General features: G+C 47.1%; 1 protein-coding gene across 2 annotated transcripts in view; it reads left to right on the top strand.

Moving 5' to 3' along the window:
• The window catches only part of LOC138481120 (glycine receptor subunit alpha-4), a 1,152,059-nt gene that overhangs the window by 490,710 nt on the left and 641,334 nt on the right, over positions 1 to 20,015 (top strand). For both annotated transcript variants that reach the window (XM_069613038.1, XM_069613039.1), the window contains exon 2: positions 3,506 to 3,621. In XM_069613038.1, coding sequence (XP_069469139.1) covers positions 3,506 to 3,621 — 116 coding nt within the window. The remainder of the gene's footprint in view (positions 1 to 3,505; positions 3,622 to 20,015) is intronic.

The following is a 20,015-nucleotide window of genomic DNA, read 5'->3' as shown; positions in this document are numbered from 1 at the left end:
GATGTTGTTTCGGATTTCAAGTTGAAGATCTAAAAACTGTACCTCGGATTTGCTATGCGTCTCAGTGAACGTCCTTACAATCCTTTCTGCAGCTGAGAGACTTTAGATCAACACCTCTATTTTTTAATAGGTTGCATTCCAAAAAACGAAATAAAAATGTAATGTTTATTTGGGAAACAACATGCAATGTGAGAAACCTTGAAGGACAAAGCAAAACCGGAATCCAACAGTGTGGATCAAATCCCCATAAAAAGAAGTAATATTTAAATAGAATTGACGTAGAGCAGTATGAGGTCACCCATTTCAATACTGGGTCCGTGAAATCAAGGAAGGAAAGAGTTTGGAGTATAGTGTGCTGTTCTATAGTTTCAAAAGGGACAAAGGACTGAGTAGAGTGACGATAGCAGAATGGTGAGGATGGTGGGCTGAAGCGAGAACAGTGATATGAGCTGGAGACATCTAGGTGGGGTGTAAGCAGCAATAACTATGTTGGAAGATGCCACACAGTACATTGATTTCCAGGTAGTTTGCAACGTGGTTAAAGAAAACATACTCTCGGGTTTTAGAGTGCTAAGGCAAAAGGTGCAGGCCAATGGAACTAGGGATTACTAGGGTAAGCAGTAGGTTTCTCCAGGATGGAAATGAACATGTTTACCTTTTACCAAGCTGGGAAGTTGCCAGTTGATAGACAGGGGTTGAGTAAAGAATGCAGGTAAAAGCATATAACTGGTGCAAGCTCTTTGACCATTTGGGATTCAAAAGGGTCCATCAGAGTACAGGATGGGTTGACAAAGTGGATGACAGAAGGTGAGGTAGGAGAGGGGTTTCACAGGTTACTGTGCAGGTGAATGGTTATGGAGAGAAAGAAAGGATGAACGGTAGAAAAGTGTACAGAGTATCTCCAATTTTTGAGATTTTAGAGGAGAAGTAAAATGCAAAGTCATTGGCAGAGAAGTAGGAAGCTATGGAGTGCAGGTTGGGATAGCAAGCATGGCCTGGAGGGTGGGAGCATAGCTAGGATATATGATTACCATCACACAATTTAGCAGAGTCAACCGGAGTGGTGAGGGCAAGGAGAGAGTACTACTAGGCAAAGAGGAAAGCAGGAGAGTGGGTTTTGCATCAAGGGCACATGTAAATACACAAGGTGGCCCACAGCTATTCGATGGCTGGGAAATCCTTATTCAGGGGTGGGACAAACTGGCATGAAAGATCCAGCTGTGCACTGTTACTACAAGGGTAAGCTAGGCCTGAGTTGAGCTCAACAAAGGCAAGTTCTATTTTCTTTTTTTAATTATAATTGTTTATTGGTTAACATAAATTCAACTTTAACAATACAAAACACCATGATAACGTAAGTGGAATAAAACAAAGTAATAATTAGAAAGAAAAGAGAATAAAAAAACGTTAAAACAATTTGCTATGGAACACTCATAAAACTGAAGGTTTTCTTTTCCTTTTAACTTTCGGTGATACCCTACATCAGTTATCCACATAAATCCAAAAAGTACAGAGTAACCAAAACTCATTCATATTCAAGCAGTTCAAAAATGTTATCTCTGAAACCACGGTGAATGTTTGAAAACCCAAAGTACATATTTCCCAAAAGGTATCTTGCTCAATACTCTTACAGGTGTCAACGTGTTTCTGTAAAAGCAAATATCTCCTAGATCTAAGATGTAAGCATTCCACTAGTAGGTGCTGCAGTGTTTCAAGCACGTCTTCCCACTTGCAAAATCTGCTGTGAGCTTCATTTTCACAAACTAGTCTCCTTCTGTCAATGACCTCCATGGGCAAATATTAAATCCACCTGAAGCGTAAGAAATCATTTCTGAAGGCAAGTTCTATAGAGGGTGCAAGTTGGGGGTGGGGGGAGTTTAGAGGGAGGTCCTGAGTTGGTGGAAATAGGGGACCATGGACTCAAGTATGAATTGGCTCTTAGTGATAAAGGAAGGGGAAAAGAGAGTGGATAGGGCTGGAATTGGTGAAGTGTATGTGTGAATGGTCAGAGAGTGAGCGCTGAACAGAGTGAGAATAGGAGAGGGGGGAGGAGGATAGAAAAAAGAGGTCTAGTGAGGTTTTTGATAGGGAAGTTGTTTAGATTGGGCAAACAGTTGTCAGAGAGAGTGGAGTCCAGCTGTAGTCAATGGCTCTTGGCCATGATTGGTGTAGAAGAGGTTGAAACGGGTAGGGAGTAATTGAGAAGAAAGAAGAAATTGCCATTTCAGAAAATATGGGTGACGGATATAGTAATCAAAAGATGAGGAGTGATGAGGAGTGATAGAGCAGTTGTGGAATCACACAAAGTTCCCAGGAGAGTAAGGAAGAAAACAGTCAAGAAAATATGCAGGTGGATAAATAGGAAAGCAACATTTCTGGTAGCCTGAGCTTGATCCTAAAAGTGCTTGGGTTTGATCAAAGACTAATGGGCAGATTGATGATCTAATGCAATCCTATCAAAATACACGGGGCAGACTATTGGATGGCAGTCCTCACCAGATTCATGAGGGATTATTGTTGAGGTTGACACAAGTACCCCAAGGAATAAATAAAAAAAATGAAGGTCCCTTCAAAGGTGTACCAAGATACAAAGATGATTTCCACACACACCTAGATTCATTTGGGGCCTAAAAGAATGTGTGAAAGTAGACACATATCGGGTCTTTGAATATGGGCACAATCCAGGCTACCTCGATGAGGTTTTGTTGTGACTGAGGAGTACCACAAATAATAGCCCTGGGGGAACAGAGTATTATCCCCTGAAATTGCCAGCTTGGTAGAAACCTAGCACAGAATCGGGCAGTTCAGTAAGGGCCTCATGTTTTACTTTAATACCCGTATACCTGCACCCAGCTGTTCAGGGATGGTTTGACGGGCACAGGATTCAACAACAGGCTGAGTACGTTCATTGTTCGTTTCCATCTTTAGAGAGTACCAGCAGGACTCCCTTGTTGTGAGTGCATGTTGGCTGCTCTCCATCACAGTCATTCACTAAGGAAGTGCCTACCAGAGTAAAAGGATGATGCTGCGGTTTCGGAATACCTCACACTCTTGGCACACACAAGTGAGACACGCAGCTTCTGAAATACGCTACCAGGTGTTCCAGGGCCTCTTTTCTAAAAAGGGGGCGCAGTCGTCCGTGGAATGTCCCACCGCAGAAAACAAACATATGTAATTTTAAATTAAATTAAAATATTTGTTAATGTATACATCTCAGGAGGTGGCCCTATGCAAGCGATAGCTATTGTCATTTGCAATTGAAACGTTTTAAAGCAAGGTCTCTAGGTCGTGACAGGATGGCATTTCTATTAAAAAAGGCACTATAAAGTCAATACTATTAGAATCATTATTATTTTTTAAAAAGGAGTACAAACAGTTTCTGATGTCGACTTCCTATCCAAGACGTATCTCAATGCTTTTGTTGAATCATCAAGTTCTGGATTCATGTATTCAATGACCCACAATTGTGGCCACCTTGTAGTAACTGTTACCCTTTCGTCCTTAGGTTGGTCTCTGGAAAAGAGGAGATCAAAACACAGCCAATGTCTCCCTCGGATTTTCTGGACAAGCTGATGGGACGGACGTCAGGCTACGACGCACGTATTCGACCCAACTTCAAAGGTAAATAGGAATCTCTTGGCCCTAGTAACTAGAACCAGGTCTTTGGGGTATGTTTAGAATAAATGATAGCAACTCAGTAAAATGTCATATACACCCTATGTAGGCTAGCCACATGCCTCTGCTAATGATATTTTGACAAATGATGTGATATATAAATGATTTCTTCATAAACATAATAAATAAAAGAAAATATTCAGTTCAATGTTATATACACCCTATGAATTTAGCTGCAGGCTTCTGTTGACAATATTTGACTGATTCATTTCCTCTGACCTCAAGTGCACCAGGTCCATGCCACATGAATGTCCCGTGCATTGTGATAACAGGTGGGTGAGTGAGTTTGGTGGTATCTGTGAAAGATTAGCATGACGCAGCTACAAAGTTTGATGTGTCGAGATTCCTTTTGGTTTAAAAAAGGGATTTTGTAGCTGGTTTAAGGTAGTGTTTTGTAAAACACTGAACACCACAAAGCTAGCCTCCTAGCATGGTTTGACCGACTCTGTCAAATGTCTCAGAGAAGACGAGGACGATGGTGCTGGCAGTATCAGATGATAAAGGAAGATCAACTAACGCTGCTGAAAGCACAGCCTCCGTGCACCAGTCCAGGTGGTCAATGGTTTCCCACTGTGATATCAACAGTTAGAATCAGTGGTCGAAGTGTACGAAAGGAGGTAGTGGAACTATGTTCCCTGCTGGCCTGCCCCACACCCTACACACCACATCATAACGTCCCCTCCCACACACAATACACACCACCACACACTTACTCCTGCTGTTTAAGGAAACGTTCAGTGCAGTGCACTGAAAGGGCAAGTTTCAACTTCTTCCTACACTTTTATTTTAAAACGAAACCATTCCGGAATGTTTTCTTTTTAATATAAAAGTATAGGAGCTGTAAAAGGTAATTAAAAAAAGTGGAGGAGCACCGCTCCCGACTGCTCCCGCTCACTTCGACCACTGGTTAGAACACGGCCTGCATTTCAGAAGCTAAATCGTGTTAAGATTGCAATCCTCAAATGCTTGTTAAATATTTTCTATATGAAAGTGATATTTGCTCATTCAACACACATTGTAGTAAGATGCCTCAAGTCACGGAGTATACAACTCTAGGTTTATGTGCTTGACTGTTAAACTAAACACAGGCCTGATGTCACAAAATGCATCCTGGCCCCATTAACTTAAAAACGATTTTTTAGAAAACGGTCTTCCTTCCAACAGAGTTCATGGCCACTCTGGTAGTGGTCCAGAGGCAGGTCCTGGTGATCTAATGCTTCTTGTTTGTCCACACAATATTCATTGAATATTCCCAGGGTACCTAAAGTCTAAAGACTAGAGGCGGATAAACCCTAACACCCCCCCTATTGAGACACTCTCTCCGAGGAACATAAACACATTGGATGGCTAAAGAGGCCTTCTCTCAGCGTTGCAAAGTACGGCCTAACACGGCACTGCTCAAGGAAGTGAGACACATCTCAGTGCAGACATAAGGCAAAGCACCCAGTAGACAAGAATGACAGCACCGGCATGCTGTGTGCCGTTTGGAGGTCAGACAGGTGATGGATGACCTTCAGTGCAGCAATTCTGGATTTTAGGGATACATGTCTCCATCCGTTTGTTTTTTAAGTCAATTTTTATAGTTCGAATTAAATGTTTGGTGGACTGACCCTTTGGCAGAAGGCCACTCTGTCACCCCACTAAGCGTTCCGAAAAGTAGTGTATGAATGGGAACTGCTTTCCATTAGATATTCATATAGGGATGGCAAGCTAGGTTTCAAAGTTCATGAATTATAACCTGAGAAAATGACTGGTCTGCTAGTCCACGGCCAGTACAAAAGTAATCAAAAGTACCAAATTAACCACTGAACTGTGGGAGTGGGCTGAGCCTACAATGCTCCTGCATGGGAATTATTCAGGACAAACACAGCGCCCTTAACACTTAAGGGGTTGCTTAAAATGCCAGTGACTCAGAAGGAGGTAGTAGGTAGTCGGGTGGTGCTAGGTTGGCTTCCCTCTTCATACCCCTCTTAAATCAATCACACTTCTGCTGAAAGTTAAACAAATCCTCTACTTTCCACTGATTAAAATGTCTATTCTCACCCCCATGATTTTCATGTTTGGAGTTTCTGATTTGTAAGGACACGTCACAGAAGATACTACGAGGTTAACACATCATTTGTGAGTTTCCATAGTTGGGTGGGGGGTTGCTGTTTAATAGGGAAAGAGAATGTCTATATATGTATCATCCCAATTTTGTGTTGCCTTATGTTTTAAACTCCTAGGTTAGAGCCATATTAAATGCATTAATATTGTGTTCAGAAGTTTTGAATAATTTTAAAACGACTCTAACGATTGTTCATTCGTATTTTTTATCTGATAAAAAGTGTATAAAAGCAATAAACAAAGGTATCCTAGTTGTAAATTCATATGACAGTAAAGTTGCTGAGAAGTGCAACGAAGAAGGAAAGTTATCTTGCTACAGCAAGGCCACCAAGAATGACACATAACAAACTCTAGGTTTATATCTAAATTCACATGCATACTGACAACATGTTCCACTGTTTTTATATGGTGAAATATTTTATAGAGCACTTTCACCAAACACTTTCCCCAAATGCGGCCTGGCAATTAGGGATTCGAGTGGCATCTCTGACAAAATATTGTGTGGGCCCGATTCTTGGAAAAGTGCGCATATATCCTGCGTGCATGGTTTTTCTGTGTGCATTCATGGAATTGTTCCCGCAAAGTAAGACTATGCTCAAGTCGTGGTCGGAACACCACCGACACGCCCCCCCTCAAAGCATAGACAGCCATTAATACCTACCGGTGCACAGTCCCCGTGCCCGAAATCATGCCCCCCTTTAATCCTGCATGGTGGCCCCTGCAACCAAGCCAGCACCCCGGCGACACTGCATAACATGTCTAGTAAAAGTTGTAATGTCCTGTTAAATATGCGTGGGAACCCCTGTACACTGCTCCTGCACCACACTATAATGCTTACGCGCACCCTTAACTTCTATCAGAACCCCGATTGCGTGCATGCACCCTGAAATTAAACATGTGATCTTACCTCTGCACAGTGATTTCTATGCGCAAGTATCTGTGCGTCTGCCTTCGGGTGGCGGTTACATCGAGAGCTTTGCATGGTCATTTCCCCATCATGAGGTTGCACGGACAGATACATGAATACAATTTTACCTGTGCAGTTTACGGCGTGTGATCGCTTCGCACAGGCCATCACTCAGAAAACACCTGCAATTTTCCTTGTTCTTCCTCATTCTGCATGTTCTGCCCCCCACTCTGGTATATGCGCGGGTCACGCTCTGCAAGGTGTCTCTCTGTGAAGAATTCGACCTTCCTCACGGGGAGTGTGTGCTTGCCTGGGCTTTTTTGAAGTTTGGTAATTAAAATGAATGATGGGAGATCAGCCTCAGAAAAAGTGTGTGGCTAATCTGCGCATATTTTCCTATTTTCGCTGCAACAAACACATAATCAAATGTACTCCAGGGGGACAAAGCCTACAGGCGCAGTCCTCCTTGTCACATTTAGCTGGAATGTGACAGCCACGGGTACATCAAAGCATCTCAGGAAAAGGGAAGGCAACACCTTCCTCCGCCAGGGCCAGCCTAATTAAAATATAAAAGGCTCCATGGATCTGCCCTGTTCTATTGTAGTTCTCTGTGGTGGTAGCACATACTGATGAGAGTTAATTGAAGCAGGCCTGCAAAGGGGCTTGTTCGCACAACACAAGGGACAGGAAACATCAACATCTCTTTGATATGCAATGTGTCAACTTGAACCTAGCTCCCACCGCTCTGCATGAAGGGCAGTGAGTGGCATGTCTAGGACAACTGTTTACAGCAGGCAACCCCTGCAGGGAGACCCCCTTTCAGAGGGAAGAAGTTTGTGAGTTGATGGAAACAGAAAGTCTATTCTCATGACAAACTTCAAGGGAGACCTGCGCTTTGATCAGGAGTCACATAGGGCCTCATTACGACCCTGGAGGTAACCATGCCGCTTTTTGCGGCATGGCTACCCCCATTCCGGGTACCGGGTCTGGGTTCCCTGAATGGGGAAATACCGGGCCATTCCGACCATGGAGGGCCCGGAATTTCCCCATTCAAGGAACCCAGACCCGGTACATCCCCATTCCCATTTCAGCCCCTATAGGAGTCAATGGGAGTGGGGATGATGCTATGATGTTAGCATACAGGTTTGCTCGCGGGACCCGCTAAGGACACCTGGTTTTACCAGGCGTCCCTGGCGTGGCCTGCGAGCAGACCTCGTAATTAGGCGGTAGGGGGTTAACGGGGCCGGCAGCTCTACCGGCCCCGTTATCCCGCTACCGCCAGGGTCGTAATGAGGCCCATAGAGCTCAATTAACCAGACAGACACTTTGATCCACAACAGACAGGAAGATGGGTTGGACTTCATAGTCCAAGACGCAACTAAGAGAAAAATAAAAAATGATTATGCAAAGTGCCTCGATGCCCGTGAGCTGCTTGAGCGCTTTAAAAATGCAAATAAATAAATGTTGTCACCCCTTACCGTTGCTGTTGCAAAGCACTCTGGTTATGACCTTATGCATAACAGAAGATTGTTGGTTGGGACCCAAGATTGGTTCAATAAGGTAGGCTTAGCTGGCACCAATCACTGCGGCCCATTTGGCTTTAAAAGAGGGCTGAACCCACACTTAGCAGATTATCCAACGACTTTGAAAGGAGTAAGTAGAAGGACTCATTTTACCCTGGCTGAAGTTACGGTCTGCCTTACAGCTTCCGCCAGTGAAGGAAGGCCAGGATTTCCAAGAGGGAAGCAAGATCCCTCCCTTATCTGCCCTGTTCTATTGTAGTTCTCTGTGGTGGTTGCACATACTGATGAGAGTTAATTGAAGCAGGCCTGCAAAGGGGCGTGTTCGCACAACACACGGGACAGGAAACATCAACATCTCTTTGATATGCAATGTGTCAACTTGAACCTAGCTCCCACCCCTCTGCATGAAGGGCAGTGAATGGCATGTCTAAGACAACTGTTTACAGTAGGCAACCCCTGCAGGGAGACCCCCTTTCAGAGGGAAGAAGTTTGTGAGTTGATGGAAACAGAAAGTCTATTCTCATGACAAACTTCAGGGGAGACCTGCGCTTTGATCAGGAGTCACATAGGGCCTCATTACGACCCTGGAGGTAAACATGCCGCTTTTTGCGGCATGGCTACCCCCATTCCGGGTACCGGGTCCGGGTTCTCTGAATGGGGAAATACCGGGCCATTCCGACCATGGAGGGCCCGGTATTTCCCCATTCAAGGAACCCAGACCCGGTACATCACCATTCCCATTTCAGCCCCTATAGGAGTCAATGGGAATGGGGATGATGCTATGATGTTAGCATACTGGTCTGCTTGCGGGACCCGCTAAGGACGCCTGGTTTTACCAGGCGTCCTTAGCGTGGCCTGCGAGCAGACCTCGTAATTAAGCGGTAGGGTGTTAACGGGGCCGGCAGCTCTACCGGCCCCGTTAACCCCCTACCGCCAGGGTCGTAATGAGGCCCATAGAGCTCAATTAACCAGACAGACACTTTGATCCACAACAGACAGGAAGATGGGTTGGACTTCATAGTCCAATACGCAACTAAGACAAAAATAAAAAATGATTATGCAAAGTGCCTCGATGCCCATGAGCTGCTTGAGCGCTTTAAAAATGCAAATAAATAAATGTTGTCACCCCTTACCTTTCCTGTTGCAAAGCACTCTGGTTATGACCTTATGCATAACAGAAGATTGTTGGTTGGGACCCAGGAATGGTTCAATAAGGTAGGCTTAGCTGGCACCAATCACTGAGGCCCATTTGGCTTTAAAAGAGGGCTAAACCCACACTTAGCAGATTATCCAACGACTTTGAAAGGAGTAAGTAGATGGACTCATTTTACCCTGGCTGAAGTTACGGTCTGCCTTACAGCTTCCGCCAGTGAAGGAAGGCCAGGATTTCCAAGAGGGAAGCAAGATCCCTCCCTTATCTGCCCTGTTCTATTGTAGTTCTCTGTGGTGGTAGCACATACTGATGAGAGTTAATTGAAGCAGGCCTGCAAAGGGGCTTGTTCGCACAACACATGGGACAGGAAACATCAACATCTCTTTGATATGCAATGTGTCAACTTGAACCTAGCTCCCACCCCTCTGCATGAAGGGCAGTGAATGGCATGTCTAGGACAATTGTTTACAGTAGATAACCCCTGCAGGGAGACCCCCTTTCAGAGGGAAGAAGTTTGTGAGTTGATGGAAACAGAAAGTCTATTCTCATGACAAACTTCAAGGGAGACCTGCGCTTTGATCAGGAGTCACATAGGGCCTCATTACGACCCTGGAGGTAACCATGCCACTTTTTGCGGCATGGCTACCCCCATTCCGGGTACCGGGTCTGGGTTCCCTGAATGGGGAAATACCGGGCCATTCCGACCATGGAGGGCCCGGAATTTCCCCATTCAAGGAACCCAGACCCGGTACATCCCCATTCCCATTTCAGCCCCTATAGGAGTCAATGGGAGTGGGGATGATGCTATGATGTTAGCATACAGGTTTGCTCGCGGGACCCGCTAAGGACACCTGGTTTTACCAGGCGTCCCTGGCGTGGCCTGCGAGCAGACCTCGTAATTAGGCGGTAGGGGGTTAACGGGGCCGGCAGCTCTACCGGCCCCGTTATCCCGCTACCACCAGGGTCGTAATGAGGCCCATAGAGCTCAATTAACCAGACAGACACTTTGATCCACAACAGACAGGAAGATGGGTTGGACTTCATAGTCCAAGACGCAACTAAGAGAAAAATAAAAAATGATTATGCAAAGTGCCTCGATGCCCGTGAGCTGCTTGAGCGCTTTAAAAATGCAAATAAATAAATGTTGTCACCCCTTACCGTTGCTGTTGCAAAGCACTCTGGTTATGACCTTATGCATAACAGAAGATTGTTGGTTGGGACCCAAGATTGGTTCAATAAGGTAGGCTTAGCTGGCACCAATCACTGCGGCCCATTTGGCTTTAAAAGAGGGCTGAACCCACACTTAGCAGATTATCCAACGACTTTGAAAGGAGTAAGTAGAAGGACTCATTTTACCCTGGCTGAAGTTACGGTCTGCCTTACAGCTTCCGCCAGTGAAGGAAGGCCAGGATTTCCAAGAGGGAAGCAAGATCCCTCCCTTATCTGCCCTGTTCTATTGTAGTTCTCTGTGGTGGTTGCACATACTGATGAGAGTTAATTGAAGCAGGCCTGCAAAGGGGCGTGTTCGCACAACACACGGGACAGGAAACATCAACATCTCTTTGATATGCAATGTGTCAACTTGAACCTAGCTCCCACCCCTCTGCATGAAGGGCAGTGAATGGCATGTCTAAGACAACTGTTTACAGTAGGCAACCCCTGCAGGGAGACCCCCTTTCAGAGGGAAGAAGTTTGTGAGTTGATGGAAACAGAAAGTCTATTCTCATGACAAACTTCAGGGGAGACCTGCGCTTTGATCAGGAGTCACATAGGGCCTCATTACGACCCTGGAGGTAAACATGCCGCTTTTTGCGGCATGGCTACCCCCATTCCGGGTACCGGGTCCGGGTTCTCTGAATGGGGAAATACCGGGCCATTCCGACCATGGAGGGCCCGGTATTTCCCCATTCAAGGAACCCAGACCCGGTACATCACCATTCCCATTTCAGCCCCTATAGGAGTCAATGGGAATGGGGATGATGCTATGATGTTAGCATACTGGTCTGCTTGCGGGACCCGCTAAGGACGCCTGGTTTTACCAGGCGTCCTTAGCGTGGCCTGCGAGCAGACCTCGTAATTAAGCGGTAGGGTGTTAACGGGGCCGGCAGCTCTACCGGCCCCATTAACCCCCTACCGCCAGGGTCGTAATGAGGCCCATAGAGCTCAATTAACCAGACAGACACTTTGATCCACAACAGACAGGAAGATGGGTTGGACTTCATAGTCCAATACGCAACTAAGACAAAAATAAAAAATGATTATGCAAAGTGCCTCGATGCCCATGAGCTGCTTGAGCGCTTTAAAAATGCAAATAAATAAATGTTGTCACCCCTTACCTTTCCTGTTGCAAAGCACTCTGGTTATGACCTTATGCATAACAGAAGATTGTTGGTTGGGACCCAGGAATGGTTCAATAAGGTAGGCTTAGCTGGCACCAATCACTGAGGCCCATTTGGCTTTAAAAGAGGGCTGAACCCAAATTTAGCAGATTATCCAACGACTTTGAAAGGAGTAAGTAGAAGGACTCATTTTACCCTGGCTGAAGTTACGGTCTGCCTTACAGCTTCCGCCAGTGAAGGAAGGCCAGGATTTCCAAGAGGGAAGCAAGATCCCTCCCTTAAACATCTCCCAGAGAACATAGGAGATACCGGACTCAGAGGACCTGTGCAGTAGCGCCAGAACGTGTACTCAGCTATCAAACAGCATGCCCTGCTAGGTTCTGCCAGCAAGCTTCCTATGTGGGAAGTGCCAGAGTGTCTCTGAAACAAAGGACAAGGCTGTTGCCTGCAAACAATCTCCTCAGCTTTGGGCCGTCTGCATTAAAGGACAACACAAGCCCTGCAAAGAAGCTAGGAGGAGTGCCGCAACAAGCATCAACTAGCACCCATCCTTTAAGGACATTATCGAGACAGTAGAGCCCTCAAACAGTGACCGACTGCACCACTGACTGTTGTCACGCTGCAGTCACTAAAGCCGTTCAAAACGCCTCAACCAGCATTCCAGATCCACCAACTGTTAGGAAAGATTTCGTAATTGTAGGTAATTTTCCTTCCATGTGGCAACCCCTAAACTTTTTGCTGTTGTTTTTCACCTTGTTCTTGACTTTGCTAGAGAAGTGCAGCCTTCTGCTGCACTCCTCTGGGCTTTCGCTCCTTTTCTTATGGGGAAACTGACATGCCCTTAAGACAGTCAGTACCGGGGAACGCTGTTTCCCGTAGTTTCTTTTATCATGTTGCGGCTTTAGTGCAACATGACACAAGAGGGCACTGTAAGCTAAATTACAGCTCTCTTGGGTCTCTAGCCTTCTACGGGCCCTAGATACTCATTTAGGATTGTATCTGATCGGTGCAAGTGATTCAGGGACGGGAATGGTGGCAGCGATCGTTTCTTTGTATTTTGAGCTCCTTTTGGCGTTCTAAGCGCATTTTCCGCGCTTAACCCAAAATGGTGGCCTGGCTCCCAAAATGGCCAGACCACGAGGCTCCTTTGTCCTGTCCGCTGACCGTCTTGCTCCCTTCACCTTCTCCAGGTCGAGCCGACCCGGGGCCTTACTTATTTGGGCATGTACTTTCCCGCGAAACACGGATGCTTTCGCAGGCTTCTACATGTCTTTTGTGTGCCTCCAGGGTGTGGGCTGGGATGTCTGGTCCCAATACACATCCTGGGTGCCAGAGAGTCTAGGGTGGTGTGAATGCCTGGGACCACCGTGGTCCGTGATTGGTCCACGAATGGTGTGAGTGTTGAGCGGATCTCCCATTGGGTCCCCTCCGTTTTGGCGCGAAGGGAACCGTGGATAAGAGGGGGCTGGAAACACCACTACCATGTCGATCTCCTGAGTTCTCACGAACGAAGGAATACAGGAGCCAAGTATCCTGCAACCAAGAGGCTGGTTCGAGGAATCGCTGGTGACCCGCTGAAGGACTCCTCCTCTGCACTGCTGTCGCCTTGTGAAACCCTTTTCACCTTTGATCGAACCAGAAGGCCTGTACTGGTACTTCGACCTTTGGAATAGCGGGAACAGCTATTCTCGGCATCTTCACCATCTCCTGCCAGTAAGCCTTCGGAAGCGTCTCTGGGCCATCCAGTTGACTGACCAGCTTACACGGGAGTCTTGCTCTGTAACCGCCGCCAGGTTGTGTTGTATTTCGAGTCCTGGTCACTCTCACACGCTTCGTACACTTGGCGTTCCCAAGTCTGAAGTGAGTAGTGTACATTTGGCTCGGATACACACGGCCGCTCCGTTGCCCTGCTGTGGTGACAAAACTGTGCGGGTTTCTTCGATTGGGACGTCTTTTTACTCAACACAACGACGAGGCGTTCCCTGCTCTTCTGAACCTGCCAGCTGCTGAAACTGACGCGGAGAAGCCTGGGTCTGCTTGCATCGGGGACCGGTGAGTAGTTTAGCTAGGATCTGGTCGCCCTCCTGCAGGAGCCCATTGCTTTTCCCCGCTGTGTAAAACAGCACCCTTTTGCCGTACTCGCGCTCTGCTTCTGCCCACTGTGGAGGCTGCGCTTGAGTCGCGGAACTTGTTCTTCTTCTGTAAGCACTAAACTGAACTGCCTGACTTCCTTCGAAGAGCTTCTCCTTTTGCCCGTTGGCACCAGCGCGTGCAGGTACTTTGAGCACAAGGCTCCACTCTTCGCAGGGCTCGGACTTCCATCTAGTTAGGTGCCTCTGAAGGCGAACTGAGTCTAAAGCATTGTATCGCACTGCCTGTTTTCCTTCCCTTGCAGGTGGACTACACATTTCGTGCATATAACGCTTGCGAATGTCGTATTTGTATATATATTGTTTTGATATGGTATGTGTTGGTTTAACATTGTTATATTGTGATTTTCTCGCTACAGTCGTTGTTTTAAAGGCCTTAAAATAAATGTGTATATATTTTTTTATATAACACCTGTTTGGAGTAGTTTGTAAGTGATCTTGCTTTGTGTGCTCATTGCGGACTTTCAGTCACCCTCACCCCTCTTGAGACCTAGTCTTGACCGCCGCGATCGCTACCTTGATTGGTCTGGCTCGTCCAGAGGTTACCCTGTTCCAAGTAATTAGGTTGGCCTTCTGAACTTCTGCGCCACCAGGACAGAGTTCAGAAATCCGTCTTAACAAATTGGTGTACAGCGGTGGGGTACGACTGAAGGTATCCAGTGTTGCGCACGAACTAAGGCATTTCAGGTTATTCCAACCAGGACACGTAGTGAATTGTTGTAGTATAACTTTAAAAAGGCCATAGTCCTATCCCTATCTAACAGTATGGGAACAAATACCTTGTTAACTTTAAATGCTTCCAAATCAGAAACATTGAAGAAGATGTGTGCGGAGAGAGGTGTTTCCTTTCAAGGCACGAAATTGGAAATGATCCAAAGAATCGTGGCGTGGCAAGAAGCGCAGCTTGACGCTATAACTTCTGAGGACAGTGCGGAAGGTGGTGGGGCTGCTCTCACTGGTAGAACCGACGGTTCTGCCACCGCACTGATCCATCGCGACCACGAGGACAGGGAGGATGAGATGTCTAATGTTTCCTTTGCCAGTGCTGATGGGGAGGTTATGCTTGAATTCAAGAAGCAAGAGCTGCGGTTTAGGCAGCAGGAGCTTGAATTCAGCATAGCCAAACTAAAAATCGAACAGGCAGAAAAACAAAAAGACAGGAATCACCAGTTGGAACTGGCCAAGCTTCAGTTTACAAATGGGTCCAAGGGTCCTGGACATGGGTCTGGGGCCTCCTCTCATCCACGGTTTCCGAAAGATCTGCTCAGTGTGTATGAAGAAAGGAATGACATTATGGACTGGCTGAATGCGTTTGAGTATGCATGCGAAGTTCAACAAGTTGACAATGCTGATAAGATTGCCTGGTTACTCAGCCGACTGCCCCATTCTGGCTGTAGTGCCATCATGGAAATGTCGAAGGCTGAGCGAGCTTATTTCGCAATGTTAAAGCAAACTCTCATTTTAAAGTTTGGGAAGACTCCGGCCCAATATTTGAAACGTTTCAGAGTATAAGAAAAAGGAAGGTGGTACTTGGGTATCTTATGTCACTGAATCCTTGAAAAACTTAACTGGCTGGGTCGAAGGTTATAAGGTTTCTACCTTCGAAGGCATGATAAATCTTATCATGCTGGAACACATTTTTGCTTCTTCTTCCCCGGAGCTTAAGCAGCATTTGGCCGATTCGAAGGAGATAGATCCTAAGAAGCTGGCCATTGCAGCAGACTTATGGGTGTCACATCGAGTGTCCCATAAGGACAAAACTCATCCTGGTAAGCAGGAGGAAGGGAAAAAGTCCAAAGATATGGAGGGTGGAGAATCTGCTAAATCTTCTTCTCATAAGGGCCACAAAAAGAAAAGTAAGGGTAAGACACAAGAGAACTCACAGGGTAGTGGAGGTCCGCCTCCGAAACAGAACTTTGGTTACAATAAGCCTCCCTATGTAAACAGACCCAATGGATCTTGTTTTGCTTGTGGAGCAACTGACCATGTGAAGGGGGATCCCCGGTGTAAGGTTAGACCTTTGGGGGTCCACTCCGCTAATCTGGCCTTCTCCTCCTACGAGGAAGAAGAGATTACAGGAGCATCCTTCTCCTCAGACTCATTTCCCAGCGGGATAGAGGCTGAGGTAGTTTTAGTGTCCCTGGGTTCCTGGGAGCCTAAAGTCGCAGAGGCTTATGCTAGGATTCCGGATAATACCAAGCACTACTTTAAAGACAGTGTGCTGATCAATGGAGTAGATACTCCAGCTCTTAGGGATAGTGGGTGCAGTCGCACTGTAGTGGATTCTACCTTGGTAGACTCAGAGGAAGTTGCCAGAGCTACTCTGATGCCCACTAAGTTGGCTGACGGCCCCCTCCGTATGTTTCCAGTAATACCTGTAAATCTTACTTTAAATGGTACAGCAGTCAGGATTCCAGTGAGCATTCAGAGAAACGTCGCGGGAAAGGTCTTGTTAGGTAATGATCTCAGAGCTTTAGGGCTCGTAGGAGACACTGCCGAAAGACCCTACCCACGGTCTCAAGCACGGGCAGCATTGGCCAAGTCCAATACGCCGCCCCAGCCGAAGGGGAAACCCAAGGCGAAAGGAGTCGACAAGTCACGACGAGGGAAAGAGAATATTCCCCCGAGCTCGCCTACTACTGCGGTGGAGGAAGTTGGTCAATCGCCCGGGCCTGACGAGGAGGTGGTGATGCCTGAAGTATTTGACCCCAACGATCATCCTGAACTAAAAGACTTGTTAGTTGAAGGAGGTTCTGATAGGGACGAATTCAGTATAGGCCAACGTGAGTGCCCATCTCTGGAAGGCCTAAGGAGACAGGCCTGCTCCCAGCTTGAGGGTGAACCTCCTGGGACGCATAGGATTTATTGGGAAGGTGGACTCCTGTATAGTGAGCCCACAGAGTCTACAGAAGGAGACCATAGGAGGTTGGTGGTTCCCCTTGCTGTTAGGCCCTTCCTCCTGCAGTTGGCGCATGAAGTTCCTCTTGCTGGTCACCTTGGTATGAAGAGGACCAAGCAAAGGTTATCCATGCACTTCTACTGGCCCAAGATGGGGGTGCAAGTAGAAAGTCACTGCAGGAGTTGTGCCTCCTGCCAGTTGTCTGGTAAGGTTGGCGCGACAATCCAAGCTCCGTTGGTACCGCTCCCAGTTGTGGGGATACCATTTGAAAGGGTAGGGATCGACATCGTTGGTCCCCTTGACCAGCAAACATCCTCGGGCAATAGGTTTATCCTGGTGCTGGTCGACCATGCAACCAGGTATCCTGAGGCCATCCCATTGAAAACTGTAACTGCCAAGTCAGTTGCAAAAGCTTTACTCGGCATATTTACTAGGGTTGGCTTCCCTAAAGAAGTTGTGTCAGATCGTGGCAGCAACTTTATGTCGAAGTATATGCAGGCTATGTGGAAAGAATGTGGGGTCACCTACAAGTTCTCTTCTGCATACCACCCCCAGACCAATGGTCTGGTGGAACGTTTCAACAGAACGTTAAAGAGCATGATTGGGGCTCTGGAGGAACCTCAGAGAAGAAAATGGGATCTTCTTTTACCATGCTTACTGTTTGCCTACCGAGAGGTACCACAGGAGGGTGTTGGCTTCAGCCCCTTCGAACCTCTGTTCGGTCATCCCGTACGGGGACCCTTAGCCATCGTCAAAGAGGGATGGGAGATGCCCACTCCCCCTGTTACTACCAACATAGTCGATTATGTGCTAGGGCTCAGAAAACGGATGGTACTTCTGATGGGCTTGGCTAGTGATAAATTGAAGGCAGGACAAGCGCTGGTGAAACATTGGTATGACCAGAAAGCTTCCCTCATCAACTTTACACCTGGTCAGCAAGTCCTGATCATGAATCCCATAAGGCCTCAAGCTTTACAGGACAAATGGTCAGGCCCTTACACAGTGGTGGAGCCCCTGGGTGAGGTTAACTATTTAGTGGACCTTGGAAGGCCTGGACAGGCTCCAAAAGTGTTTCACGTGAATAGGCTGAAGGCTTTCGTCCCAAGAGTCGAAATCGCAGCACTGCTACTGGCTTCAGACGTTGAGGAAGAGGAGTCTGAACCTCTCCCCGACCTGTTCCAAAGCGGTCCTTCAGATAGCTCCTTTGAGGGTGTCCGAGTGGCCCCTCACCTGACTTCTGATCAGCATGCTGAGGTGAAATGTTTGCTTAGGCAGTTTTCCCCCCTGTTTTCACAGTCGCCTGGTTTGACACCTTGGTGCAAACATAACATAGACACAGGAGACAGTGTACCTACCAAAAGTAGGGGATACAGGATGTCAGATAAAGCACGGTCTTATATTAAGACCGAGGTCAACAAGATGTTAGAGCTTGGGGTGATTGAACCCTCTAGTAGTCCTTGGTCCAGCCCAGTGGTTTTGGTTCCAAAGGCAGGCACTTCTGAATTGAGGTTCTGCGTGGATTACAGGGCTCTGAATACTGTCACCAAGACAGATGCACACCCCTTGCCTCGAACAGATGAGCTGGTGGATACTTTGGGTGCCTCCAAGTACCTCAGCACGTTTGACCTCACTGCTGGCTATTGGCAAATAGCGTTAGCAGAACATGCCAAGGAGAAGACAGCATTTTCTACTCCAGACGGCCTTTACCAATTCCGGGTAATGCCGTTCGGGTTGAAGCATGCACCTGCCACTTTCCAGAGGCTTGTGAATCATGTGTTGAATGGGTTGGACGAATTCTGTCTTGCATATCTGGACGATATAGCAGTTTTCAGTGCCACCTGGGAAGACCATGTGAAACACCTCGGGATTGTGCTCCAGGCTCTTCAGAAAGCACACCTGACCATAAAGGCTAGTAAATGCCAGATTGGACAAGGCTCAGTGGTTTACCTTGGACATGAAGTAGGTGGAGGGTGGATACAGCCTCTACCCAGTAAAGTACAAGCAGTACAAGACTGGCCTACCCCCACTACGCAAACCCAAGTGAGAGCCTTCTTAGGACTCACGGGGTATTACCGCAATTTTGTGGCAGACTATGGCACCATAGCTGCTCCTCTGACTGCCCTCACAACTCCGAAGAAACCCAAGAAGGTAACTTGGACCGACGAGTGTGAGAAGGCCTTCAATGGCTTAAAAGACTCCTTGTGCCAGGCCCCTGTCCTCAGGGCTCCTGATTATCAAAGACCTTTTATCGTGCAGACGGACGCCTCTGACACTGGGATAGGAGCTGTACTATCACAAGTAGATGAGAAGGGTAAGGAACACCCTATTGGTTTTATTAGTCGCCAGCTTAAGGACAGAGAGCTCAGATGGTCCACGGTAGAGAAAGAATGTTTCTCTGTTGTGTGGGCCCTAAGGAAGCTGAGGCCCTACCTCTATGGGACCCACTTCACTGTGCAAACTGACCATAAGCCGTTAAAGTGGCTAATGAACATGAAGGGGGAGAATCCAAAGTTGCTTAGGTGGTCCATAAGTCTACAAGGCTTCGACTTCACTATTGAGCATAGGCCAGGTGTCCAACATAGCAATGCTGATGGGTTGTCCAGAATGTTTAACCGACCAGAACAAGAGACTCATCCAGGGGTGGATTAGTTCCCCCTGTCCATAGTCTGGGAGGGGCGAGTGTTAGGAAAGATTTCGTAATTGTAGGTAATTTTCCTTCTATGTGGCAACCCCTAAACTTTTTGCTGTTGTTTTTCACCTTGTTCTTGACTTTGCCAGAGAAGTGCAGCCTTCTGCTCCACTCCTCTGGGCTTTCGCTCCTTTTCTTATGGGGAAACTGACATGCCCTTAAGACAGTCAGTACCGTGGAACGCTGTTTCCCGTAGTTTCTTTTATCATGTTGCGGCTTCAGTGCAACATCGCACAAAAGGGCACTGTAAGCTAAGTTACAGCTCTCTTGGGTCTCTAGCCTTCTACGGGCCCTAGATACTCGTTTAGGATTGTATCTGATCGGTGCAAGTGATTCAGGGACGGGAATGGTGGCAGCGATTGTTTCTTTGTATTTTGAGCTCCTTTTGGCGTTCTAAGCGCGTTTTCCGCGCTTAACCCAAAATGGTGGCCTGGCTCCCAAAATGGCCAGACCACGAGGCTCTTTTGTCCTGTCCGCTGACCGTCTTGCTCCCTTCACCTTCCCCAGGTTGAGCCGACCCGGGGCCTTCCTTATTTGGGCATGTACTTTCCCGTGAAACACGGATGCTTTCGCG

Source organism: Ambystoma mexicanum, chromosome 5p, assembly GCF_040938575.1.
Source record: "Ambystoma mexicanum isolate Mex_15411 chromosome 5p, UKY_AmexF1_1, whole genome shotgun sequence".
Taxonomy (NCBI): Eukaryota; Metazoa; Chordata; class Amphibia; order Caudata; family Ambystomatidae; genus Ambystoma; species Ambystoma mexicanum.
Note: the sequence above shows the minus strand (reverse complement) of the source record. Positions and strands in the feature narration are given on the sequence as shown.